The 27,229-nt window shown below is 42.4% G+C and overlaps 1 protein-coding gene across 1 annotated transcript; it reads left to right on the forward strand.

Moving 5' to 3' along the window:
* Nucleotides 1–1,642: 1,642 nt before the first annotated feature.
* On the forward strand, nt 1,643–26,505 carry apoba (apolipoprotein Ba). The gene is made up of 29 exons (XM_034675453.1): nt 1,643–1,697; nt 4,048–4,089; nt 4,639–4,751; nt 4,865–5,010; nt 5,596–5,737; nt 5,876–6,028; nt 6,710–6,834; nt 6,927–7,003; nt 7,154–7,610; nt 7,778–7,922; nt 8,012–8,158; nt 8,244–8,455; nt 9,353–9,545; nt 9,635–9,805; nt 10,152–10,355; nt 10,864–11,037; nt 11,150–11,355; nt 11,451–11,633; nt 12,380–12,510; nt 13,001–13,211; nt 13,303–13,475; nt 13,578–13,753; nt 13,903–14,024; nt 14,779–15,152; nt 15,239–22,813; nt 22,912–23,023; nt 24,677–24,709; nt 24,809–24,995; nt 25,098–26,505. The coding sequence occupies exons 1-29, from the start codon at nt 1,643–1,645 to the stop codon at nt 26,280–26,282; spliced, it is 13,224 nt and encodes a 4,407-aa protein (XP_034531344.1). The 3' UTR covers nt 26,283–26,505.
* Nucleotides 26,506–27,229: the final 724 nt, after the last annotated feature.

The raw sequence follows: 27,229 nt of genomic DNA on the forward strand, positions 1-27,229 counted from the left end.
TCCTGCAGCTTCCACTCCCCCTTTCAGCATGTACAATGAATGCAACCCAAAGAATAACAAGCTAATCAGGACATTACTGCAGATTAAGTCAATAAAGATATAAAAATATATCATGAGCATTGATGAAAATGAACATTTGCACGTTTTATTTTGGTTATAATATTAGATTACTCACTGAAGAGTCCCCCAACGATGAAATGTCCATCTTTGTGACTCTACAACCTTTTTCCAGAGTTTGACTATTTATTAAAAATTGAATAAGATGCATCTTGTTTAAAAAATGTTCATGATATGATAGAGGAGTGACCTGTTATTTTATTGGCAGATCTTTGGCTGTCATCTCCATCTCCTCCTGGTGTGAGATGTGAAGCCAAAATACTTTGTTACTACAGTTACTACTGTTAATACTGTTTGTTATGTTTTCTCTTGCCGTTCCTTAAACGCATCTCTTGTCAGCAGATGAAGCATGAACTGCTCTAAAATCTCCTGTCAGACACTGCGTTGGGTTTTGACTTGCTAAAACACAGAGGACCAACACCAGCAGATCATCACAGGCTGCAGGAACTTCACTCTGTGTCTTTGGACCACTGAGAAACTGAGCCCAGGTGAGACTCTTCTTGATGTTGTCTCTGCTTCAGGAGTGTCTTAATATTAAGAATGTGACAGCAACGTCTGTGTGGTGGCTCTTTCTGCTCAGACACCAGCCTCAGTCCACTCCTCGTGAAGCTCTCTAAAGGTCTTGAATGGACTCCACTTGATATCCCTCTCCAGGCAGCAGTCCTCTTCACTTTGATACAGCACTCTGCAAACAGCCAGGCTTTTCAGCAATGACCTTCTGTGGCTGGCCCCCCGTGGAGGATGCTGATAATCGTCTTCTGGACAGCTGTCAGGTCAGCAGTCTTCTCCATGATTTGTGGTTGCATGTTCTGAACTACACTAAGAAATACACATAATTTAATCTGTTTGAATGGTGATTTAATGAAACTTGAAGGTTTTTAGATATGCTTTCTTAAATGATTAGATTATCAAAGTTAGAAAAGAAAAATACTTGAAATATTTTCATTTTAACATAAAAGTATTAAAATGTCCACTGAAGACTTAGTGTGATAAAATGTTGCCTCAATAATAACAGCTCTATTCTTGATGGTACCCTAGCTTAAGTCCTACCCTTGTATCTTATCCCTAATTTAAACTCACTTTCATCCTGTTTACACTTTAAGACGGTCAGATCAGAGACTTTACGATCTTCCCTTTAAAAGTGTCTTCTGGAAAGCAAACTTTAGTAAAAGATGTTGAGACCAGAAGAGTGACTGAGCCATCATTTCACTTCAGTCAAAGAAAGAAAAAACACAAAGTAGATTTTTATCACTCTAAAGTCTGACTGATTTATAGCTCTGACACAAAAGCAATGAGAGTCCCCGTATCTGAGGTCTGCAGACGGATATAAATCCTCTGCTCTTCAGTCAGAGTTTGAACTTTGGAGCGTCCCCTCAGGCGGTCTGTGTACCTCTGAGGCTAGCTGGGCTGGGTTACAGAGGGACAGCAGAGAGGGACTTTATAAAAGATGAAGGTAGAGGCTGAAGTTCTGATAGTGGAGACTGAGAGCTGAGGAACACAGAGGAACATTATTCTTTCACCCATGATGGGTTACAGCAGGCTGTGTCTGTTACTGCTGCTGAGCAGCTACACACTGGCTCGTAAGTAGGAAACAACTCTGGATTAGATTCATGAAGTTTGTGACGATACTGTCAGACTTTCAACAAGTTAATTTGTGAGGTGACAACTTTATTAAGGGTTTTCTTAACTAATCAGGGAGGGAAGAGTTAAGGTGTTACACAAGAGATTACGTCATATGGTCCTCTGGAGAAAGGTCTCTATAGATGATAGTCAACAGGCAGACAAATACAGTTGTGCTCATAAGTTTACATACCCTGACAGAACGTATGGTTTCTTGGGTAGTTTCCGTTGTCTTTATGATATAAAAAGAGTAAACACAGTTGTTTGATAAAAATTTTGCTTCACCCAAACACTAACCATGAGTGAAAAAAAAGTTTTTCTCTTATCATGCATATTTTCTGAAAAATGGCCCAAAAAATCACAAATTCTGCCAGGGTATGTAAACTTATGAGCACAACTGTAGTTTTTAGTCTCTATTCATGTGTCATCATTTACAGTAGGTAAAGTTTATTTGGTATAGCACCTTTCACAGCACAAGGTCAGGAAGTACTTTAAAAAATACTGGAGTGATACAAAACAACAAAAAATCTAAAAATAAATGAATCAAAAACAAAAAACTGCAGCTTTAGAAATTGGCAGGAAGGATTAACCATGTTTTGACTTGGCATTCCTTAATTCTGAATCTCATCCTTTACTCATTTAATCCTTTTTAAGATCTAACATTTTAGTGAAAACATTTGTGCATTTTTTGGTGCATTGAATCAACTTATTGAGCAGCTTTCTAAATCATATTTAATTGTTGCTCAATTTGCAGAAAAACATTTAAAACTCTTTTTTTTTTTTACATATTTTTACAATAAATTTAAAGTAAATCGCGTTTTTATGCATTTCTTTCATCAGCTTTTACAATCAGCAAAAAGTAAAAAATAATTCAATAAGAAAAATGGCAAAATCTGCATCAGAGAATCTGAAAATATAGTAAAAAAAAAAGCAGCAGAGAGCTTAGATAATCCTTACAATGTAAATGTTGTTGTATGTCTTTTATTTTAAAACCACAAGATACCAAATTAACACTTAAAAAAATCATTGTTAATAAAGGAGCCTGAAGAGAAAGGGCTAATGTGTTATATAATATTGTATAAGACTTAGGGCGGTCAAATTATTCATTATTTTAATCATGATTAATCACTGGATTTCAAAAATTCAACTGGATTAATTATATTTTTTAAACAATATGTTTATTGAATTTTTTAATCATTTCCAAAGACACACAAATGCAATTAAAGAAATTCTAAGGAAAAAATAAATAAAAATTATATATGCACATATATACACATATAAAATAAAAACAAACAAACCAACAAAAAAAAACTTAATTACAAAATGTTACAACATTATTATTGTCTATATTAATTAAAGATAACCAAAGGGAGAACTGGATTAATTAAATTTTTAACTGCATGTTTAATTTTCTCATATTTTCCATTTATGTCTTCTAAAATTAGCCTCTTCAATGCTATAACTTGCACACCTAAGCTGACTAAGCTGTTTTAATTTGTGTTTGATAAATGAGTACATCTGGACATTCATATGTGGGACCAACCTGGTTAAATAAAGGTTCAATTTAAAAAAGAAATTGTGCTTGAGTGTGTTCGAACTGGAAGCAGGAGAGGCAAGAGAGTGGGTAATCAGCTGCACTTGTACGTTAGCTTGTAGGTGTTAGCTCAAACTCAAAGTACTTCATCATACTCTAATTGATTTTGACACAAAGTGCAGATTATGTTTGATTTATCATCTGATTTATTATTTTTCAAAGTAAAATGTTCTGCTCAAAAGTGCAGATGTCATTATTTTAAATTTTTGTCCATCACAGGGGGAAGCAGGAAGACAACACAGCAGCTTAACTATGGTGTGCCAAAAGGGACAAAATAGAATATTGCTACAAAAATAAGACAAAACAGAAATGTGTCATTTTAAAATACAACATTTTTGCTTAGCATTTAAACTACATTCATTTTGAGTGAGATTAATACTGATTTCTCTTTATAACCTCTAAAAGCTAAATAGACCCCCAGAGAGAGGAGCGACCATTTCTCATTAGTTGTTTTATAAACTTGTTAAAAGAGGAGATTAATAGGATGCTGCAGACACACTGAAGATTCATTTGAGTTGCATGTTAGACATTTAAAGAAAGCAGGATGAGATGTTTGTCAGAAAACAGCCTTTACAGAACAAAGAGGTAAAAGATATTGCTTTGTCCACAGGGGGCGCCAAAATCAACGCACACAGAAAGTTCCTGACGTCCATAAATGTCTCCTATTTTGACCGTTGTTTGTAATTAATGTGATTGTGTGATGTTTTGTTTTGCAGAAGATGCCAATGAAGATATCGAACCAACTTCAACATGTCTGTGTAAGTGTCCATCCACACATCAGTCGCATTTTCACAGGAAATAATCCTTAAACGTCCTCATCAGGGGATTTAATGAGAGTGTTTTTGTTCCTTTTTGGTTCAAATAGAAATAAAAACGTCCTTTAAGGATGTTTTTTTAGATGATGTTAATTTAATGAAACTCATGACTCTGAGTGTGTGTGAGTGCGTAGGGTGGATGTTTGGTGTGTGGATGCAAACAGACACATTGACCTGCTGACGGATCGATGCATGGTGGCTCTGCTGAACTAATAAACACATGACCTGTTTTTCTTTCTAGAGATAGCGGCAGCCTGTGGACTCTTGCTCTGTTCTGTTTAGGATTCAGCACAATAGATGTTCACTGTAAAGAACATTTAGTTTTCTACAAAGGGTGCAAAGGTCGTGGTGATGTGGAGCTTTGACTGTGACCTAAAGATACAGAGAGACCCTATAGGTTCAATACAGGAGCATGACCTCATCTTTGAAGGCTTGACATGACATAATAATAATGAGTTTGAATAATGATGTAACACTTTTATTGCACTGCAGTGGGCTCCAGATTCAAGACCCATAGGAGGTATTTGTACCAGTACACGGCAGAGAGCAGAAACGGGGTGGTGGGTACTTCCAACCTGAGGAACGGCCCTAAAGTCTCCTGTCAGGTACATCACTGATCATGTCCCACTTTGAGAGTTCACCTGATAACAGAGTATTCTTATCAGAGTGTCCTGTCAGGCTCTCTATTGATCCTGTAAATGCTGTAACATGTCTTTAGGTCGAGATCGAAGTCCCTCAGATGTGCAGATTCATCATGCACACAAGAGACTGTGCTCTCAGCGAGGTGTCCGTCATGGATCCGCAGGGCCAGCCCGTCTACACCCAGGCCCCTGGCTCTGACGCCTTCCAGGCTGCCATGGAGAAGTTAGTACAAACATCATCTCTATTTTTATTGTGCAGAAAAACCACAAACTTTCTTCCCCCAAGATATCAAAGTCTTTTTCGGCCTGATCATCCAGGTTTTCATCAGACGGTGACTCAGGCCGTTAGTTATCTGAACTGTAGAGGCTCATGTAAACTCTATACATGTTTGCTCTCAGGCTGAGGTCCTCAGGGGCCGGTCGATGTGAGCTGATCCAAAGTCTACAGTGAAACCAGGAGTATAGGATTATTTTTTAAGTCAGCAGTTCTCAACCTTTCTGAGTCACGACCCCCAACAGTAATATCCTGCATGCTGCAAAATATCATGATGGTGCACAAACCAGATCCTCACCTTCACAAGGCATGCAGTCAGTCTGAAACAGCACTAAAGAGATCATATTTCATATTTCATTTGCAGAGTTTTTTATCCACAACTATCTGGTGTCCCTCAGAAATCATCCTGCAACCCTGATTGGGGCCAGGACACGAGGTTGAGAATCATAAAACCTGTGAGGAAAGCGTCCAGAATCAGGATGCAGGTTAAAGTCAGATGAAAGAAAGAGAACATGATGTGTTTTCTCTGCACAGGAACCCTCTGAAGTTCTCCGGGGAGGACGGCGTTGCTCTCTTCCCTGAGACGGACGAGTCGGTCAACATCCTGAACATAAAGAGAGGAATCATTTCAGCGCTCATGGTGCCACTGCTGGAGGACAGCCAGAGCAAACTCATGGTGAGTATCTCCTCACACACTCACCACACAAGGCTTCTCTCTGAATGAGGAGTGTTACTGCAGGTAACAGAGGTGCTCAGGTACTCCAGCTTTAATCTCACCTCTGATTATCTCTGTGTTTTTGTTGTTCCCTTTCAGAGCACGGTGCATGGCCAGTGTTTGTCCAACTACAACGTAAACGAGAGACGGGATATCGCCACAGACGTGAGCGTGTCCAGAAATCTGCCCGACTGTGACCAGTTCACCAGCAGGGAGTCAGCCAGCAGCCCTCTGGCCCTGCTGCAGAAACTGGTGAGTCATGAGTACTAGTCTCTATAACGTCTGAATGGTTGAATGCTTAGTGATGAACTGAATACTCAATCTTTTAGCACTTCAGCACCAGATTATCACAAGTATCTAGATTCTGAATCTTGAGGGCATCCTGTGCACGCTTCTGCAATCCACATCTCTCACTTTAGAGCAGATGGCTGGCTGCTATGTTGATGCCCCGCTATATAATATTTTGCATGCACATCCTTACAGAGCTCACACGTGCAGCCCACCTGGAAAATTTGCGTGTGAAGAAGCTTCTGTTGCACTTTTATAGACTTCTGCAGAGGGGGAGAAGTGTGACACGACCTCTTGCAAGTTTAATCCAGACCATTTAAGTTTCCGATCGTCACTGCTGCCCGTTTTTTGAAGCTTCAGTTGTGAAAATTGTACTTTGATAAAGACAGTTTGTTGTTTTGGAAGTCTGACAACAGCTTAAACAAATGCATCAAGGGCAACCACCCCACCAGCCCCTCTCTCTGAATTATAAAGCTTTAATCAAAGGTGTGGACAGGGATCATGTAACAGCAGCTCAGTCTGAAGGGACTTCAGCAAGCTTCACCGATGCACTCTAATGTCAGTGTTAGAGCAGATAACATTAGAGGAGAAGGTTTACAACATTTACTTTGACAAACATTGACTAAATTATGCTTTTATTTCCAGCATCGCCCTTTGTCTAAACTCATCTCAAGCACACAAACCTGCAACTACCAGTTTGACAACAAAGGAAAGCACGTCACGACAGCCATGTGCGAGGAGAAACACACCTACCTGCCCTTCTCCCACGAGTAAGTCATCACGAGAGCGCATTCATCCTCGTATATAAGGCACACGCAAACATTGTGAACCTCTTTGCATTGTCTTCTGATCTGCCCTGCAGAGAGAACGGACTATCATCAGTGGTGAACCAGGATCTCAGCTTCCAGAACTCAAAAAGAATCAACAACAGAGTGTTTGGTGAGAGATCATTTTGAGCTTATGATTAAGATTTATTACTGATACCTGTTTAATAAGGTCCACTGGTCCTCTCTCCAAGAATGACCTGATTGATGTGCAGAGTAGAACTTTATTCACAGGAACAGTAAATATTAAATTGTCATTAATCAGATGTGAACCCCAGCCAAAGCAAACCACTCCACTTCGAAGACCCCGATGACAAAGCCCCGGTCCAGACGAAGGACGCTGTTCTGAGCACCCTGAGGGACCTGGTGGATCTTGGAAGCACAGACCAGGGACAGAAGAGGACCAGTCTCTTCCATAAGCTGGTGTCCGGTCTGCGCGTGCTGAGGAACGAGACCCTGAGCCCGACTGTCACTGATATGATGAAGATCTCCGGCTGGCCCACCTTGCAGGCCCTGTTCCAGTGTGGGACTCCAGAGTGCACCAGCGGCATCCTGCAGATCATCAGGAGCATTAACGGGGTGTCGTGGGAAGTGGACGCTCTGGTCTACGGGCTGAGTCTGCAGGGGAACCCGGATGCTGCACGAGTGCGAGATATGCTCAGCATGGCTGAGTACAAACAGAGCAGGGCGATCATGTACGCTCTCGCCAACACGGTCAAGAAGTGAGTACAGAGAGAGATGAAGCCATGACGCATGAACTGTTTTTAACGTAAACTCACATTTCACGTTTCTGACTAAAGCTGCAGTTTTACAAATCCAGAGATTTTAAACCTTTAAGCCGGTAATTACCATGATGTAAATGTTTTCTCCCTCTGTCTCTGCTCTCCAGGTTCCATGAAGGAGAGGCCACTCCGTTGGTCTCAGACGTGTCAAAGTTCATGGAAACACTTTTGAATGACTGCTCCGGAGAAATCCTCGACACGTTCTCTGACTTCCCCGCTGACCCTGAAGAGTTGTCCTTCCTCGTGCTGAGGGTAATGTTTACCATTCAGGCGTTTTAATGACTTCACTTCCAGCTTGGAGGATCGGTGTCACATGTTGACACTTGTTCTCTCGTGTCTAGGTTGTTGGTGTGATGGGTAAAGCCATGCAGGATGTCAGCCCCAGTCTGGTGTCGTCGATTTTGCGCTGTGCTCAGAAAACAGACATCCCATTGTCCAATCAGAAGGCAGCTCTTCGGGCCTTGAGGTTGATGGAAACCACTGATGAGGTACGTTTGCTTCACTCCTACATTTCTGTTCTCATCATTTATTAAAGCACATTAAAAACCTGTCGTGTATCCCTCATCCCCGCAGATCAAAGGTGTTCTATCCAGAGTTTACCTAGACCCTCAGAGCCCTGTGGAGAAACGTATTGCGGCCTACCTGCTCCTGATGAAGAACCCAGACCAGGACTTGGTCAAAGACGCTGTGGACAGTTTGGCGAACGTGAAGGATCAGCAGCTGATAACTTTTGTGATCTCCCACCTGAAGAACATCCTCAAATCCAACACGCCAGAAATGAAAGAGTGAGCTGTCTTTTAATTTCTATGTCTTCTTTTTTTTATCGATGTGCTTTTCCAGGAGATGTCACCTTAGCGTGTTCAAGAGGTTTTAATCTTTTTTTAGGGAGTATCACTGGCAGGATTTTATCATTTTATAATTGGATGTCATATTTTTTATATTTTTCATATGCTTTTTATATTTTCAATATATTTCATATTTTAGTATGTATTTCATACTTTTATATTTTTTAAATATATTTTATATTTTTATATATTTTTTATATTTTCTATATATTGTATATTTAAATATGTATTTCATACTTTTATATTTTTTAAATATATTATATATATTTTTATATTTCTATATTTTCTATATTTTGTATGCTTTATTATGTATTTCATACTTTTATATTTTGTAAATATATTATATATTTTTAAAATATCTTTTATATTTTTATATATATTTTATAATTCTATATATTGTATATTTTAATATGTATTTCATACTTCTATATTTTTCAAATATATTTATATATTATATATTTTATATTTTTATATATTTTGTACTTTACATACTTTTTATATTAATGCATTTTATATTTTTATATACTTTTTATATACTTAATTTTTAAATATGTATTTCATACTTTTTTATTTTTAAATATATTTTATATTTTTATATATTTATATTTTTGATTGTTTTAATGTTTTATCTTTTTTTGTTTGTATTCTTCCATTATTGTTTAATTTCTTATTATTTATCTTCCTGTCTTTTAGTGTCCTTCTTATTTGTAAAGCACTTTGTAAACCTGTTTTGATAAATCCTCTGAAGAGATAAATCTTTTGAATATCTTGTAAAATGAAATAGGGATGCTGTTCTTCTGTGCCGTCACACTAAACTCTTTATTCTTCCTCCCAAAGAGTCATAGAGTACTCTGAGCGCGCCTTGCAGGACTACATAGAAGTTAACGGCATGTCAGCAAACCGCAAACTGGACTCTCCTTTGGGCTCGGTGCAGAGCAACATGATCCTGGACAACGTGAACACCTTACCGAAGGAGGTGATGCTGGAGACCACTCTGAAGGTGTTTGACTACGAATACGACTTCTTTGAGGTACGCCTTCACTTCCTTATTTCGAGGTTAAAACAGACACGTAAAGCTTTGTAAGGATTATTAAAGAATCAAAATGTTCCCCCTTTAAGGTCGGTGTTGAGGGAACAGGATTTGAACCGACGATTGACGCTCTCTTTGGAGAGGAGGGTTTCTTTCCAGATGCCGTCTCTAAGGTGGTTTACTGGGCTGGAGACAAAGCTGAGGCGCTCAGAGAGACTTTGGACAGGATCGCTCCCAACAAAGACAGAATGAAGAGACAGGTGAGGAGTGTACGGACAGATCATGTGCTTATTTATTCTTACTGTGAGAGATGGCAGTTCCCCAAAAGTGAAGCCAAAACACCCAGGTTTAGGTCTTGAAGCTTGCCTCAGATGGGACTGATGCTTCACACACTCTGCTCCAAAAAACGTCAGCATAAGAAATGTCAGTGCATGTTGCATGGGGTATTTTGGCTTCACTTTTGTTCTCCTGGAGGAAACATAGCTACACCATCCATCTTTATATAAAGTCAATCATGCTAACTGGGCTTTTTTATATCTCAGCCTGTGTTGTAATAATTTAAAACCTGCTCAGGATTTTACACACACTCTCGTTTCACCTTTCCAGGTCCCGGAGGGTCTCCTCTCAGATATCACCTCCAGTTTCCAGAAGCTTCTGGATACCGTTCGTTTCTCTCAAAAACCAGAAGCCATAGCCTACCTGAAGCTTCTGGGGAACGAGATCGGATACATCGCGCCCGGCGACATGAGAAAGATGACTGAGAGCCTGTCCATGTACTACCATATTTTCTTCCGGATGCTGCCTTCAAATGTAAGATCTTTGACGTCCTGGTGTCAAGTTTGCAACAAACACAAAAAAAAACGTAGTTCTACTTCAACAAAAAACTACAAATCATCCTATTGTAGAACTCCTGAAGAAGAGTGAGGTCACAGGACTTCAAGATGGGAAGTTTAACTGCATTTGTTCTATTGGCGACATGAAAACAAGGAGAGGATGTATTCAGATCTCTTCTTTAGGAGACAAATCTAGCACGAATGATCCAAACGATTCATACCTATGAATCTGTAACCAGGCCTTCAGACTTTGTAGAACATCCCTTAGAAAAATATGATCAAATCAATACCGGTGTTTACTTTGTGTTTTAAATGGGACAAGAAATCAGGTCTCTGGGTTACCGTCCTCTGTTTGACCTACTTCCTCTCCTGGCCAATCACAGCGCAGAGATACCAACCAGGAAGTACTTAGGAAGTCTTAAAATATATTAATATTTCAGTCTGGTCCAAAGGTGATACTCAGCTTGTTCCTGTCCCTCCTACAGGCCCTCATTGCGTTAACATCCGGCACTGAGAATGAAGTCTTCGCTCACTACATCTTCATGGAGAACGCCTTCTCTCTGCCCACGGCCTCGGGCTTCCCTCTGAAGTTCTCCCTGTCAGGTGTGTTTGCACCCGGAGCCAAAGGAGGCTTGTCTCGCTCAGACAACAGTAGAATGGTAAGTTTCTGTGTTCTTTATCTTGCTGTATTTTATTTTCTTAGTTTGCCTGTAAAATAAAACTGCAGCTCCTCTGTGAGTTTCAGCTGTTCTGTCTTCTCTGTCCTTGTAGGCTAAATTGTCCTTCAAGCCTTCAGTCGGGCTCGAGTTCATCACACAGATGGGCGTGCACATCCCGGACTACGTGGAGTCCGGGCTGGAGTTGCACACTAATCTGCATCACGAGAGTTCCCTCAATGCTGAAGTCACCTTGAACAGTAACCAGATGAAGCTGTCCATCCCTGCTCCGAAGTCAAACACTCAGCTGTTCAGCTTCAGGTTGGCGGTCTTTCTTTCAGATGGATTCAAACAGGAAGCATCCGATTACTTTCCAGAGTCATTTTTAAACTCTCCTCTCTCTTTTTTAAAAACAGCAACAAGGTGCTGTCCGTCTCCTCCGGTCAAACGGAAGTCCTGCCGTCTCTGGATGAGGACAGGACCGACTCATCCGAATGCCAGCCGCTCATTAGTGGTCTGAAACTCTGCACAACTGCACGATACTCCAACGCGTCTTCCACAGACCAGGCCCCGTATTTCCCTCTGACAGGAGAAAGCAGGTGACGTTATGACACATTTGAAGATTGAAGTTGAAACAGAGATGTGACACTTTTGATTTAAAGTGTATTTAAATGACCCTAAAATCCTGCAAGAAGATGCAAAGAATAAATCTTAAACTCTGAATTTTATGGTATAGATTGTCAGCTTTGGAAGCCAAAATGTGTGTTGGAGCTGTTTCAAACTGATCTTTAAATTGTCCTAATGCAATACTTCAGTGTTTAAACTTTGTAGACAGCAACCTGATCAAAGTAGAGAGCTACCGCAGAGTATCAGGGCCACGTTACAGGAGGAAAAAAAATGAGATTCAGAGTATAAAGTATAAAGACAGCTAATTTGCAGTCTGTGCAAGCTTTTGCAACTTCCTACCTCCTGTTAGTGATGTGATTGGATACCCCTATATGTTGTTTTACATGCAGATTTTTCAAAGGGATTAAAACTTTCCTCTCATGAAATCAGTACTTTATTTTTGAAGGATTAAATCTTATTCTTGCAAATTTAAGACTTTTTCTTCAATGACTTTATAGTCATAAAATCATGACTGTAGGGACAGGTGCAGGCCCCCCGTGTACAGAGGATGTAGTCCTCATTGAATCTGTCGCTGGTTCGACTCCCGACTATGACCAAATTTTACTTTAGATAACTATCTTATTCTCGTCTTCTTCTCAATTTATGTTTCTCTCTTGAAGTGTCCCTAATCCTCCGTCGTAGGAAGCAGCATGAAGTTAAACTTGTTCTGTTTTCCCAGGTTTGCCCTTGAAATCGAGCCCACAGGAGAAGTGTCCGAGTACACCGCCACCATCACTAAAGAGACTCTCAGAGAGGGGAAGAAGGGAAGAAACAAAGTGGACTCTCTGAAGATCTCTCTGAAGGCAGAAGGTGTGTGTTAAACGAAATACTACATCTGTGTCTACATGTTATCTCTGGTAATCACCTTCACCTGAAGGTTTCACTCAGGAGCTGCAGGAAGAAGTGTAAAATTCTGGATCACACATGCAGCCCATCTTGAAAACTTGCAGATATTTCGTGCATGATTACAGCTTTCTCATGTGTGCACAATATTTCCTGCTGAGTTCCCAGAGAGGATAAAGTAAGGAGGAAGAAAATGCCTCACTAAAGGCCTGCAAACTTTTAATGCACCCCCCCTGACATTATCTCTTCAAAATGTAGATAACGCAAACTTCTGCACACCTTTCGCCATATTAGCTTCTGTTTCTACCTCACTGATTGGTTCTTCTTGTAGATTTCCAGCTGGAGCATGATAAGAAACGTCTTCGTAGGCACTTGTCTCTAATATCTAGAGACATTTGTTGTCACTGTTCCTTGAGATGAAATGTAATCTAATGGGTTGAATCTCTTCTGTTACCAGGGGATGATTCATCAGAGGTCTCTGCATCGTTGAAATACAACCACAACAAGAACACTGTCAGCACAGAGGTCGTCATTCCCGACTACGACGTGGAAGCCGGCATCAAGCTGGCTGTGACCGACAGTGAGGCTAAAGGGAAGATGATGCGAGGAATCACCATCGATGTCACCAACAAGAACATCCCACAGCTGACTCTCATCGGACGCACCAGGTACACACAGTTCACCTGATGATTTGAGCTTGTTGATTAAACACTTGTTGTTTTCACCTTTTCACCGAACACCTTTTTGTTTGAATGTAAGGCTCGACATGATGAAGGACGCCATGCTGCAGCTGGAGATGGTCCTTCCCTCTATGCAAAGCGACGCCTCTATCACTGCAACCCTGAAGAAGGATGAGGGCATGATCCTGGATTTAGAGACAGTCATGAACCTCCCTGAGACGTCCTCTCAGCAGAAAGCCACGCTCAGATACGGTAACCTGTCATCCACCAAACACATCCTCAACATGTGGGACAGATTTCAGACGTTCAGTTATACATGTGCAGAATTTACATTTTGGACTTGCCTCTGAATAGATGACAATAAACTGGAGCTGGAACTGAAATCAGACCTGAATTCAGAGATTCAGAAGCTGATCCCAAATATTGAAGATCATCACCGGCAGCTGCAACAGCTCATTGATCAAATCCTGGACCAGAAGGTGGCAAAGACGGACATGAAGCTACGTCACATTGTCACCAAAGGAATCGAGGTACGTCTGATGAGGATATTCTTAGGAATGTACTGTAAACTTTAGACAAAACAAAGAAAGGCCAAATTAGACGTGGCATGTCTGCACACTCTCTTGTTTCAAATGTTTGTCTGAGTTGAAATGTTGTTTACTTTCATGTCCTCCTGAAGGCTGGAGACATATGGCTCGGAAAACTGACCCAACAAATCCCCTACCTCGCAAACCTGCGCAGTAAGAGGAGCATCTCAGACCTCACTTTGCCGGCTCTGCCTGAGAAACTGTTCCTTCAGATGTAAGTTCAACATTCATGCTTTTAAAACTTAACTTTCAACTTATTAATTAAACATAAAATCAGCAGTTCAGCTACATTACTGTCCTCTGATTTCACAATGTACGGTGGCCCTGAAGGTCAACTGCACAATTATTTAATAAACATGAAAATTATTTTACTGAAAACAAAAAATAATTCAAAAAAATGCATAAAAATATTCTTGAAACCCAAAAATGATTTGCAAAATACAAAATATATTAAATTAATTAAATTAAATTAAATTGAAAAATTTTAGTTATTATTGTTCTAAATTGCAACTGCAGAAAATATTTTTAAAAATGCAAAACAATCTTGCAAAATGCTTTCAAGATTCTGCTTTTTGTAATTTTTTTTCATTTGTTCAAATGTTTAAGCATTTATTAAAATGCTTGTCTTCTTCGGCAAAAGTTTATTTGGATTTTGTGCATTTTGGGAAATATTTTTGCATGAAATCATTTTTTTTATGTGTGTTATGTTCAAATTTTTTCAGTTCCTTTAACCAATTCTGCATTTTGTGAAATATTTTTGTTTTTAAAAATGTTTTTAGGTGTCATGACATATTTTTAAGGTTTATTGAAATGTTTCTAACATTCATGAAATGTTTGTGTCACCTTCAGGGCCACCGTACTACTCATCTATAGTTGACATTTATGTATTAAATGTTTATAAATACATTTTCAAAGGTAAAATCCGAACATTAGACCTCATTGATGATGTTTGTTTTTGTTCCCCACAGCGACAGCTTGTTCCGATACCAGTTCAACAAGGATACAATGACGATCTCTCTTCCTCTTCCTCATGGAGGCAAAAAGTCAGACGAACTGAACATCCCGACCTCTCTACCGATACCCGTCATAGACTTACCACAGATCGGCGTTTACGTCCCGGCCAGAAACGTCCCCATCCCGTCATTCACAGTCCCGCCTACTTTAGATTTCACTGTCCCTCTTTTCGGCCTGGCTGAAGCGTCGACTAAGATCAACAGCAACTTCTACAGCTGGGAAGGCTCCATCTCTGGAGGAAACAACACTGTTGATGTCCCGAGCTGCGTTGTGCAGTACAAGGCCATCGCCCAATCACCTTTCAACCTGCTGTCGTACAAACTTGAAGGTAAGTATCTTTTAAAAGTGTCAATTCTTAAAATGTAGTGCAGATAAAGGTAGAGTGTTACTGATCATATTTTTCTCTGCTTGCAGGAATGGGGATGATGTCTGGACGCGCTGATGAAAATCTCAAGTATCTTCTGAACAGTTCTTTCAGCCACAGTCTCGTTGATACAAGCTTCAGTGTCTCAGAATCCGTGAGAGTAACAGACAAGGTGAACGCAAGAGCCAACTACAAGATCGAAGTCTCGAGTCCACTCGGCCTGGAAACCACTCTCCACTACTCCGCTCAAGCCATCTCCAATCTGGATTCAGAAGAGGTGCAGGGAGACGGCTCCATTGATGGATTCCTAAAAATCGGCTCGTTTGTCGCCAATTCCTCCTACTCCAACAGCTACAACGTGCGTCCGCTAGATAGAGAGGGGAGAGGAGAGTCCACCCTAAAAGTCAACTTGCCGTTCATCCAAGTTCACAACATGATTCAAGGATTGTACAAAAACTCTGAGTTGAACATTGTGTCCAAAACCAACACCCAAGACGACATCCTGAAGCATGTAGCAGAGCTCAGGTACAAAGACTCACAGCTGACTCTGAAGTGCAACGCGATGGCCAAACCTATGGCGGGTAAATCCCTCAATAACAAAATGGAGCTGGGTGTGTCCAGCCAAATGGCCGTCCTCAGAGTTGAGTCCCAGGCGGATGATGACAAAAACAGGGTGTACTCACTGGTAACAGGATCCCTGGGTTCAGACGGACTCGCGTTAAACTCAGAGGGGTCCCTCACCTCTGACGCAGGTCGCGGTTTGCACAAAGCTTCTCTCATGGTGACCAAGGATGGCCTCACAACAAGCGGGACCAACAGCATTCAGTGCAGTCCTATCACAGCAGAGAACGTCTTCAACGCGGCGATAGACGGTAATGGAGCCACGCTGTCCTCCGTCACTAAAGCTTTGGCTGAAGAGAGCCGAGGAGAGCTGAACGTCGAGGGTAAAGTCACAGCAGCAGAGGCGTCTTTATACGCCGTCCTGAAGGGCCACGCTCACGATGCAACCACGAGAAACAACATGGACGTTCTGGTGAACCGAAGAGGTCTCACCTTCGCCAGCAACTCCGTGGCATCAATGGGGAAGATGAATACAGAAAACAGCCACTCACTGGCCGTCACTCTGTGGACGCTCGCCTTTCAATCCAAGTCGAACAACTTCATCTGCGAGGACGTGTACTACAAGCAAGACACCAAGCTTGATATGAAGCCGTTTGCGATGTCCATGGATATGACGAACGACTTGAAGCTGTATGACGCCAGTTTGTTCAACGAAGGCCACGTTAAGCTCGAGCCAGTTAAAGCGGATCTGAGTGGAAGTGTGAAGGGAACCTACGGAGACGACAACCACTTAAAGAACACCTATGAAATCAGCTACGCCAACTTGGCCGGCACGATGAAGAACAGCCTGTCGGGGAACATAATGGACGCACAGCTCAGTCACAGCTGTGAGCTTGAGTTCGCTGGACTTTCCTCCACGTCAAACTGTGAAACAAGAGTCAACTCTGAGCCGCTGCGCTTCGACAGCACCGTCCGCACCATGGCGCTGCCTTTTAGCTTCACGGTCGACGCTCTCGTGAACAGCGACGGGGAGATGAAGCTACACGGGAAGCACACCGGACAACTGTACAGCAAGTTCTTATTTAAAGCCGAGCCCCTCGCTTTTGCATACTCACATGACAGCCGAGTGTCGACCACGCACAAACTCAATATCGGGACGCCGTCGACTATTCTGGAAAACAAATTTGAAGGCCTCCTGACGCCGAGCGACCAAATTCTGACATGGAATTTGAAATCCAAGCTGAACGACCACACGTACAACCAGGACATGAAAGCCTACAACGATCCAGAGAAAAATGGACTTGAGTTTTCAGGAGAAGTGTTAACAGACTTCTTCAGCAAATTAAGCAGGGAGAGGAGATCACCGCCAGAAGTTCAGAAATTCGGTCTGGCCGGTTTCCTCAAGTATGACAAGAGCAGCGACTGTCACATCATTGAGATCCCGTTCATCGAGAGCTTCCCTGCTGCCTTCGAGCAGCTCAAGAACACGCTTGTGCAAGCTTTGGAGTCACTTCAACAGAACATCAATAATTTAGACATCGATCAACTGATCAGTGACTTCAGAGTAAAGTTAGATCAACTACCATCGCAAGTGAGCGACTTCATACAAGAAATGGACCTGCAGGGGAAAGTTGATCAAGTAAAAGCAACACTGGATTATCTGATCGGCGAGTTCTCGATAACGATGGACGACTTGGAGATTGCAATGGAAGACTTGAAAAGGAACTTTGAAAGAACAGTGACGGATATGGTCAACAATATTCAAGACCTCATGCGTACGATCGAAGACTACGTGAAGGACGGACACCTCGCGGACAAGATCACAGAAGTGCTTTCACAGATTGAGAGGATGCTTCAGGAGCTGGACGATGGGTATAAAATCAGGCAGTCGCTCGTCAAAGTGCTGGATGCGGTTGACGATATAATCCGACAGGTCGATCTGCAGAAGCTCTCTGAAAGCAGCGCCGCGTGGCTGGAGGAGCTGGACTCTAAATACGGGATTTTGGATAAAATCAAAAACGCGATGTTTGAAGTGAAACAGTTCATCAAGAACTTCGACATCAGCGTGTTTCTTGAAGATTTAAAGAACTCTCTTCTCTCCATTGATTTGGCCGCTTATGCTGAGCAGTTGTCCTCTAAGATCTCCTCGTATGACGTCGTAAAAGTGATCGATTCTATGAATGATGTTATCGTCAACTGGATTGATGAATACGAAATCCCCAACAAACTGAACACGGTGTATACTTACGTCAGGGACTTGCTTTTGAAATACAAGCTGGATGATAAGTTCAAAGACTTAATGGATCAGGTTTTGATTCTTATAAAGGATTTTAAAATAGATGAGACGGTGCAGTTGATGGTGGATGCTCTGAAATCGATCAACTTTGAATCCGTGTATAATAAAATGATGGACGTTCTGCAGAGTGCAACGAACCAGCTCAGAGCGATTGACTTTAAGAAGAGCATCGAGGAGCTTAATGAAAGCATTTCTTCGCTGCTGAAGTCGATGAAGGCGTTTGACTACCATGCATTTGTTGACGAGACCAATGAGAAGATTGCCGACTTAACAAACTACATCAATGAGCAGATTCAAACGTATGAGATTGTCCAGAAAATAGAGGCTGTGCGGGAGTTTTTCAGGGAGGTCCAAAGTTCATTTTACACATATCTAGAGGGATTGAGAAACACAAAGGTGGCAGACGCTCTGAAGAGACTAAAAGATGTGCTGGACACCACTTTTATTAATGACATCCACATGAAAGCGAAGGATATGCTGGAGGACATGAGGCAGAGAATCCTTGACATGGATATCAGAAAAGAAATGTACATCCACCTTCAAAGAGCAAGCGAGTCCTACACTAATATAGTTGCTTACGTTTCTGCACGACTGGATCAACTCATAGAGAAGATCAGAGAAATGACAAAGGACAGCGAGGTCATCAATCAGATAAAACAAGGTCTCGATGAAGCTCTGAGCGCCCTGAAGAAAGCTGAGATCGAAGTCCCCACTTTCCCCGTCCCCCTCACTGACCTCGTTATTCCAGGGTTCACTATCAACCTGAACAAACTGCAGGAGATCAGCATCCCCGCTCAAATCTCCGTCCCCGAGTTCACCATCCTCAACTTTTACACGTTCCCTGGCTTCACCCTCGACTTCGAGGAACTCAAAGCAAACATAGTTGCAACCATTGACAGCATCAGAGATTTTGAGGTCCAGTGGCCCGACCCTGAGGAGATCTTCGGTGACCTAAAAGTCCTCTACCTATCTGAGCTCCCTGACCTCTCCTTACCTGAAGTCACTCTATCAGAGATAACATTCCCCGCCGTCAACATCCCCAAACTGAATCTGCAGGACTTTGAAATCACAATGCTCCCGATCCCAGACATCCGCTTACCCGAGGTTCCCAGTGAAATCTGCATCCCAGTTTTTGGAAAACTCCACGGAGAGTTCATGGTGACCTCTCCGATTTACACACTGGTCACCATAGGGAGGATTGAGAACTCAACGTCCTCCATGAAAAACCCACAGTTCACTGCCACTATCACCTCTGATGCCAAATCCACCGTTGAGCCCCTCGAGTACAACTTTGAAGCCACCGCTCATTTGGAAGCTCCCAGAATGAAGAAGCTGCTATTCACGGAGCAAATGAAGCTCACGCACAAAGCCTTCTCCGTTGAACATGAAGGATCTTTGACGCTTACCGGCTCCTCTGCTGAGGCGTCTTCCAAGACTACAACCAAGGCCACGACTGAAATATACAAAGCAGACTTAGTCAACAGTATGGGTCTGACATTGAACAGCGAAATATCTGCAGCCGTGGACACAACCTACAACCACATGTTGGGAATCCCCTTGATTGAAGCCTCAAGTCAGGCATCAGCGGAGCAGCACGTAGCAGCCAAAGTGGAGTCCGGAAGGATCATTGTGATTGGGGAAACTACAGGTAACGGGAAGTGGTCCGTTCTGGATTACTCTGACGAAGGCACACACAAAAGCAACGTAGAATTCAACGTCGATTTTAACACCGCTAAGTTAACCTTCCAAGAAGAAACCGACTGCAAGGCCTTGAAGTCAAAGAAATCACTGACTGCTGAATCGGTCATCTTGAGTCATTTAACTGTGGAAGCGAGATGTGAAACCGAAGCTCCGTCCGTCAAGAAGAGCGTCATGACTCTGAATGGAGAGGCTAACATTGGAGACCTGAAGGTTGCACTGGCAGCTTCTCATGATGCTGAATTCACCGGATTCCTGACTGGCTCCATGGCCAACACGCTGGCATTCAACGCCCACCCGTTTGAAATTGGGCTCGATGTTAAGAACAAAGTGAACTCAAAGATCTTCTTCCCCCTGAAGCTCACAGGGAAGGTCGACCTCCAGCATGATTGTGGTGTGATTCTGAACTCTGAGAAGCAGCGTGCAAGTTGTTTTGGTTTGGCAAGATTCAACCAGTACAAGTGCAATCACAACATTACTGCAGAAAACAACAACATGGACATCTCCTTACATGCTGTAGCAAACGGGGAGGCTAATCTAGACTTCCTGACTGTTCCTCTATCCATCCCAGAGGTAGAAATACCGTACTTCAATGTGAACACCCCTGAAGTCAGAGACCTCTCTCTGTGGGAACACACTGGATTGCAAACCTTGCTCACCACTCCTCAACAATCTTTCGATATGAACCTGAAGCTTCAGTACTTAAAGAACCCCGATGTGCACAGCTTTGAGTTACACCTGGAGCCGATATACAACGCAATCAGAGACAACGGCCACTTCCTCCAGGTTCAGTTTGAAGACTCTAGAGACAAAGCCGTTGCACTTCTGAAGGATTCATACAACCAAGCCAAGTTGCAGTATATCAAGCACAAAATTGACACGTCTGGCATGCCTCCCAGAATCTTCAGAGTGCCAGGATACAAGATACCACTCTTAAATATCGAGGTGTCCGCCTTCAGCGCCGAGATGCCGGCCTTTAGCTACTTTGTTCCCAAGGAGGTCAGCACACCGAGCTTCAAAATCCCTGCTCTTGGTTTCTCCGTGCCGTCGTACACACTGGTGTTGCCGTCCCTGGAGCTTCCTGTCGTCCATGTTCCAGAGACTCTGAGTGAAATAAGCCTTCCCACGTTCACACTGCCAGCCATCCAGAACAAAATCGTGGTTCCAGCGTTAGGTAACATGACTTATGACTTCTCCTTCAAGTCACCTGTGATAACCTTGAGTGCTAACGCAGGCCTTTACAGCCAGCCTGACATCGTCGCTCGGTTCAGTGCCCTTTCTACATCCGTGTTCAACATCCTGAATGGAAAAGCCGATGGCACCTCCAGTTTGACGAGCAAGAGAGGGATAAAACTGGCCACCACCGTGTCCCTGGAGCACGACAACGTAGGAGCAAACCACGAATGTGCCGTCAGCCTCACCAAGAGGAGCGTGGAAGCTTCTGTTGCCAACTCTGCAAAAATCAATCTACCGTTCCTCAATCTGGAGTTCACTCAGGAACTCAGTGGAAACACCAAGACCAAGCCAAGCGTTGCATCTAAGAAAAATATCAGATACATGTTTAATATTCCTATGATTGAATCTGCGGGTAAAGGAAACCTGGAAATGAACTGGGCACTGGATGCTCTGACCTCCTATGTGTCACTGGAAACCGTAACTAAAGGAAAGTCTGAACTCACGTTATTGAACAGTCTTACCTCAGCAGGACTTCTTGAAAATGAGGCCAGTTTCTTCCTTAATGCCAATGGGCTGCGTTCAACAATCAGGACTGCTTTAGAATCAACCGCAGACAAACTGGGGAGACAAAAACGAAGCTCAGACAACATCTTCCAGTTTGACTTGATTGAAAACATGGCTGTTGAGGTCTCCCTGCGCCGTGTGTTCGCTAAAGTCGACCACATGAGCAATAACAATGTTGATTTAGCGTTTTTCAATACAAATGGAAAGCACGCCGTTACAGGAGAACTAGATTTTGTTCCGCTAGCAACACTCAAGGCTGCATTGAACGTTGATGCAGCTCAGCCGAGTAGTTTGGGTCACGTGGGACTCATTCAGAACATCAACCTCGACGTCACCTCGGAGAAGCAGTCGTTCACCATGAGTGGGAAGGAACAGCTGGCGTCTTTCATCCATTCCTGTGACTTAGTTCTGTCCAATGATGAATCTGAGGTACGCATGGACTTGTCAGAGTCTGTCGAAGGCCACCTCGCCTTCCTGAAGTCAGTGAAGCTTCCTGTTTATCAGAAGACGCTCTGGGATGTGCTCAAGTTTGATCAGGTCACAAATATGGACGACTTACAATTCCTCAACATCTCCTCCAGCATAGTTTACACAAAGAGCATGGACGGCCACGGGTTCAACATACCAGTTCAGATATTTGAAGGCGGTATCACTCTGAGCTTCCCTGAGATTCACATCGCGATGCCGTCTTGGTTGAAACAAATCCCGAACTCTGCCAGGAACATCGACAGTCGATTGGAAAACCCTGATGTCCCAGATCACTTGACTTTCCCCCCTGCGATCTCAGTCCCAGCCTTCGACCTGCCGTTCACAAACCTGCATGTGGAGCCTTTCACCATCGATCCAAAGAGTCTCAACATCCCGAAGGTGATCACCACCACAGCCTTTGACATCATGCTGCCCGGCTTGCCGTTAATGTCAGTGCCAAGCTACGATATCGACACAGAGTACCTCCAGGGGAAAGTGCCGTTCCTGTCATTCAAGATACCCCAGTACGATGTCACAGTGTCGTCTTTCTCTCTGCCAAAGTCCCTCACTGTCGGAGAGAGCACCATCAGCCTGGATGAAATCACAACTCAGATTTCAAACTTTGAGCTCCCGACCATCATCATCCCAGAGCAGAAGATTGAAATCCCTGACTTCAGCCTGCACCTGCCTGCAGGTGTGTTCATCCCAGCCTTTGGAGCCCTCAGCGCCACTTTCAAGCTCAACTCCCCAATTTATAATGTTTCAACCACTGCCAGTCTGGAGGAGAAGGACTCCAACCTGATGACCTCGCTCACCTCCATCTGTACCTCCACCATGATCTTCTTGGAGTACGATCTCAACTGTAAGACTCGAACACACGCCGTTTATCTGATCAGGTAGTCGTGTGTGAGGTGAAGGTGTGAGACGTTAAATGTGTTTCTTCTGCTTCTGTCCCCTCAGCCGGTGCAACGCTTGGATTTGAAAATGGACTCTTCAGTCTGAATGGGAAGTGCAACTTGATTCACAGCGATGTTAACGTCGACTTGCAGCACGTTTTGACACAAAACCTGAGGTAGGTCTTTACTGCATATTCTAAGCTTTGAAATCAAGATGTGTATTCTCTATAAAGTTTATATGGAGGTCAAGTCAAGTCAAGCTTTATTTATAAAGCACATTTAAAATCAACCTCAGTTGACCAAAGTGCTGTACAGTTATTAAAATACAATATAATCATACACAAATATAATAATAAATAAAAACAATAAAAGAATAGTAAGAGCTCAATTTAGGAAATAAAAAGAGTAAAGAAGTAAGAAGCCAAGGATTCTTGCTTAGCTGGGACTGAACGCCAAGGAGAAAAGATCGGTTTTCTGTAGTGTTTTAAAGTGCTCACTGTGCAGCTCTAACCTGGAAAGGTAGGCTGTTCCACAGCTTTGGGGCTGCCACTGAGAAGGCTCTGTCTCCCCGAGTAGAGAGTCTGGACTGTGGTACTGCCAGGAGCAGCTGGTTGGATGACCTAAGTGCTCTGGAAGTACTGTGAGGCTGTACAAGATCTGATAAATAAGACGGTGCCAGACCATTTAAACACTTAAAAACAATTAATAAAACCTTGAACTGGATCCTAAAGTCCACAGGCAACCAGTGCAAAGATGCAAGGACAGGACTGATGTGATCACACCGTTTCTTTCCAGTCAGCAGGCGGGCGGCTGCATTTTGGACTACCTGGAGACGGCGCAATGCTGACTGGTCAAGACCAACAAACAAAGAGTTATAGTCTAAGCGTGATGTAACAAAGGTGTGAATAACTCTCTCGAAATCGTTTCTGGGAAGATAAGCCTTTACTTTTGCTAATAGTCTTTGCTGAAAGAAGCTCGTTTTGACAATAGAGCTTATCTGTTTGTCAAACTTAAAGTCCCTGTCCAAAATAACACCAAGGTCCCTTGCAAAAGGATGAAGAAGAAGAAGAAGAAGAAGAAGAAGAAGAAGAAGAAATGTATTTTATTAATCCCCAGGGGGGAATTCAATTTTTTTCATTCGTGTTATTTTTCAGTCATGCTACACGCACAGTTTTTGGTATATACATACAATGCACACACATGCAGTGGACATGCACTTAGGGAGAGATGTCAGAGTGAGGATGCTGCCATCAACCAGCGCACCCCAAGCAGTTGGGGGTTCGGTGCCTTGCTCAAGGGCACCTCGGCAGTGCCCAGGCAAGTGATCCAGCACCTCTCCAGCCACCAGTCCACTTGCCAAACTTCGTCCATACTGGGACTCGAACCGGCAACCCTTCGGTTCCCAAGTCAAGTCCATACTGAGCTACTGCCGATGACAGTAAGGCTTAAGGGTGCACACATCAGCCATAACAATATGACCACCTGTTGTGCATGAAGGTGTTCACTAGTAGTTCATCCTTGAAAGGCTGCTCACATTTGGCGGGTTCCAAGGTAGAACCAAGATTCACTGATGCCCCTTTTCAACTGAGGCACTTTCAGGGCCGGTTCGGAGACGGTGCTCAATTGAGAACCGGTCCTCTCCTCTAGAAATAAAGGTGTAAAAAGCCCCCAAAATATAACATGAAATAGAAAAGACTGCTTTTAGAGCAACACAGAGTAAAATGAGAGAGCTGATTCTTCATGGGGTGGAGGTTTGGTTGGTCTAATTAAAGTTAATATGTGATGCTCTTTGAGAAGATTTATTGACTAAATTTAACTTTTTTTGTCAGGATGAAGCGTCAAACCCTTCCAGCTGATTCCATGTAAGTTATTTTTCCTCCGAGGCAAATTCTCTGCATAACTAACCATCTGAAATCTATTTTAACAAAGCTTTATGAACGACTGTGTCTTGTGTTTTAAAGGGAGTCTCGCCACACTCTGAATGTCGACATCACCAGCAGAACATTTGCAGACGCGAACTTCCGCTTCGCTTCCCGCAGAGATGGCATCACCGCATCGATGTCCTCGCCCTCCACTGGTTACCTCGGTTTGCATTTACAGCGGAGGTCTGCGTCTCAGCTGTACGGGAAACTGTTCAGCCGATACCTGGTAAGACGAGGGTGAAGACATCTTATCAACAGAGAGTTAGTTTGATTTTACATGCGGGTTAATGCTGCATATTCTTCTCCTATCTCTTTCCTTTAAATTCAGTCCTCTCCTGAGAAGGATACTGATGTTCTGACGGCCAAAGCCACGCTGAAGAACTCCCAGAAGTTGATGTTCCAGATGTCATGGAATTGGGACTTCCTCAATGATTTCATCGAGGGGGCCAAAATGAAGATCCCTGCTATAACTGATGCTGTCGTTAAGTTCATTAACAAATATCACATGGCTCACTTTGGTTTTGATGTCAGCCGTGGAGGCATGAAGCTGAAAAACACAATGTCCAATGTCATAGAGCGAGCCTATCACGAGGTGCCTTTATCTTTTGACTCGCTGCAGGATTCGATCACAAACACTTTGGATCAAGGGAAAGAGATGTACAGGAAGGCTTCAGACAGACTGATGTCCATAGATGTGCAGGATTTCATGGACAGGTTAGCCCGTGAGGTAAAGCCCGCTTTGAAACACAGCGAAGGAAAGATTTTAGACATGCTGGATGCAATCACAGAGTTCCTCGGTAAGGTTAAGTTTCCCGTGCCAGGGTCTGAGGAGGAGCTCTCAGGTCTGGAGATGATCAGGAAAGCTCGTCGGTCTGTTACAAGAGCTGCTGACAGAGCAACCCAAAGGTTCGCCGGCCTCTTGGAGAAGGTTTCTAACTCCATCAGAGAAATAGAGTTGACCATACCTGGAACCGGGGTTGTTGTGAATGGAAACGAGATCATGGATAAACTGGAGACTGCTGCTAAGAATGCGTTAAATCAGGTTGTCCGGTTAATGCGCAGGGGGTTTGAGTGGCTTTTACAGACGGTCAATGACTTCATGCAAGTGATTGCTGAAAAAGGCGACAGAGTTATGAACTACCTGCAAAAACAAAATGCAGAAATTGCTCCTGACATTGAAGCCTTCCATGCAAACGTTCTAGAGTCTTCAGAACGCCGTATAGAAGAGGCGAAGAGATTTGTGTCCGAGTATAAAGATCTGACCAAAATGAACATTCAAGAAGTTTATAGTGCTTTCAATATGGAGCGAGTAAACACTAATGCCTATGAGTTTATAAGTATTTTGCAGTCACACCTCCACGGAGGACTTAATGAAGGAGTAGATTTAATTAGGCAGGCGTCCCAAAGCACAGCACCGTACTTAAAAGTGAGCAATAAAAAGATGGAGGTTGAAATTCCTTTACCTTTTCTGTGGAAGTCTTTCAGCGATTGGCCGACGCAATCCAGGCAGTGAAGCACGCCTCGCCTGATGACCTGTTTTCTTTATGTCTGAATACAAATTTATAGCCTGCGTGAAAAATGACAGTGGTAGTTTGATGTCAATAAAAACGACTCTGGAGATGTTACAAGATATTCTTTCTGTGATTTGAATTTGACAATTCATACATTTATGATTTGACAATGTGATACATGTAAGTTTGTTCTATGATGGTGTTCAATTAAACAATGTTGAATACAAATATTTGTGTCATGCTGCTTGAGTCAAATATATCAAAACATGTCTGGATAGGAGGTGTCAGAGTAAAATAATAACTCATCATAATGTCAATATGCCCTTTCATGCCGATGATGTTCAACTTTACATCTCTGTCTCAACAGACAAAGTGCATGAAGTTCTGGTTTTAACTGTCCTAATGATTTAAGCACAATACTTTAAGCAGTTTTTGCTTGCCAGTCCTCCAAAAAAAAGGAGTAAATAATCAATAATAATAATAATAATATTAACAATAATAAATAAGATATGATTATTACTAGAAATTCATAGACTAAATCCAATCCAATCCATTTTATTTATATAGCAAATTTTAAAAACAACAAGGTTCACAAAGTGCTGCACAACAATACAAACTGTAGAAATAAATAATGGTAAAATTTAAAATACAGTACATTAAAAGACAAACAGAGACCAACATAAACTCCAACAAATAGATAACTCTTGGGCTAAAGCCATAGACTGTATAAAATGGTTAAAGCGTATATATATGGACGACAATATTTTTATTTAATACATTAAAAGTATTTCAGATAATTAGTTATTAGAATAATAACTGAACAAAAAATATTTTTATTTTCATTTTTATTTTCATTTTTATTTTTATTCTTGTACAAAGAGAGCAAAGCTTACCAAGTCAAATTCCTTGTGTGTTCAAGCATACCTGGCAAATAAAGCTGATTCTGATT

The sequence above is a fragment of the Notolabrus celidotus genome, chromosome 22 (assembly GCF_009762535.1).
Source record: "Notolabrus celidotus isolate fNotCel1 chromosome 22, fNotCel1.pri, whole genome shotgun sequence".
Lineage (NCBI taxonomy): Eukaryota > Metazoa > Chordata > Actinopteri > Labriformes > Labridae > Notolabrus > Notolabrus celidotus.

Bases quoted from the DNA above. Each gene is read 5' to 3' on its own strand.
- apoba (XM_034675453.1), top strand. From the start codon at position 1,643: ATGGGTTACAGCAGGCTGTGTCTGTTACTGCTGCTGAGCAGCTACACA. The intron at 10,356-10,863 runs GTAAGATCTTTG...TCCCTCCTACAG, and splicing joins TCCGGATGCTGCCTTCAAAT to GCCCTCATTGCGTTAACATC. The intron at 24,710-24,808 runs GTAAGTTATTTT...TGTGTTTTAAAG, and splicing joins ACCCTTCCAGCTGATTCCAT to GGAGTCTCGCCACACTCTGA.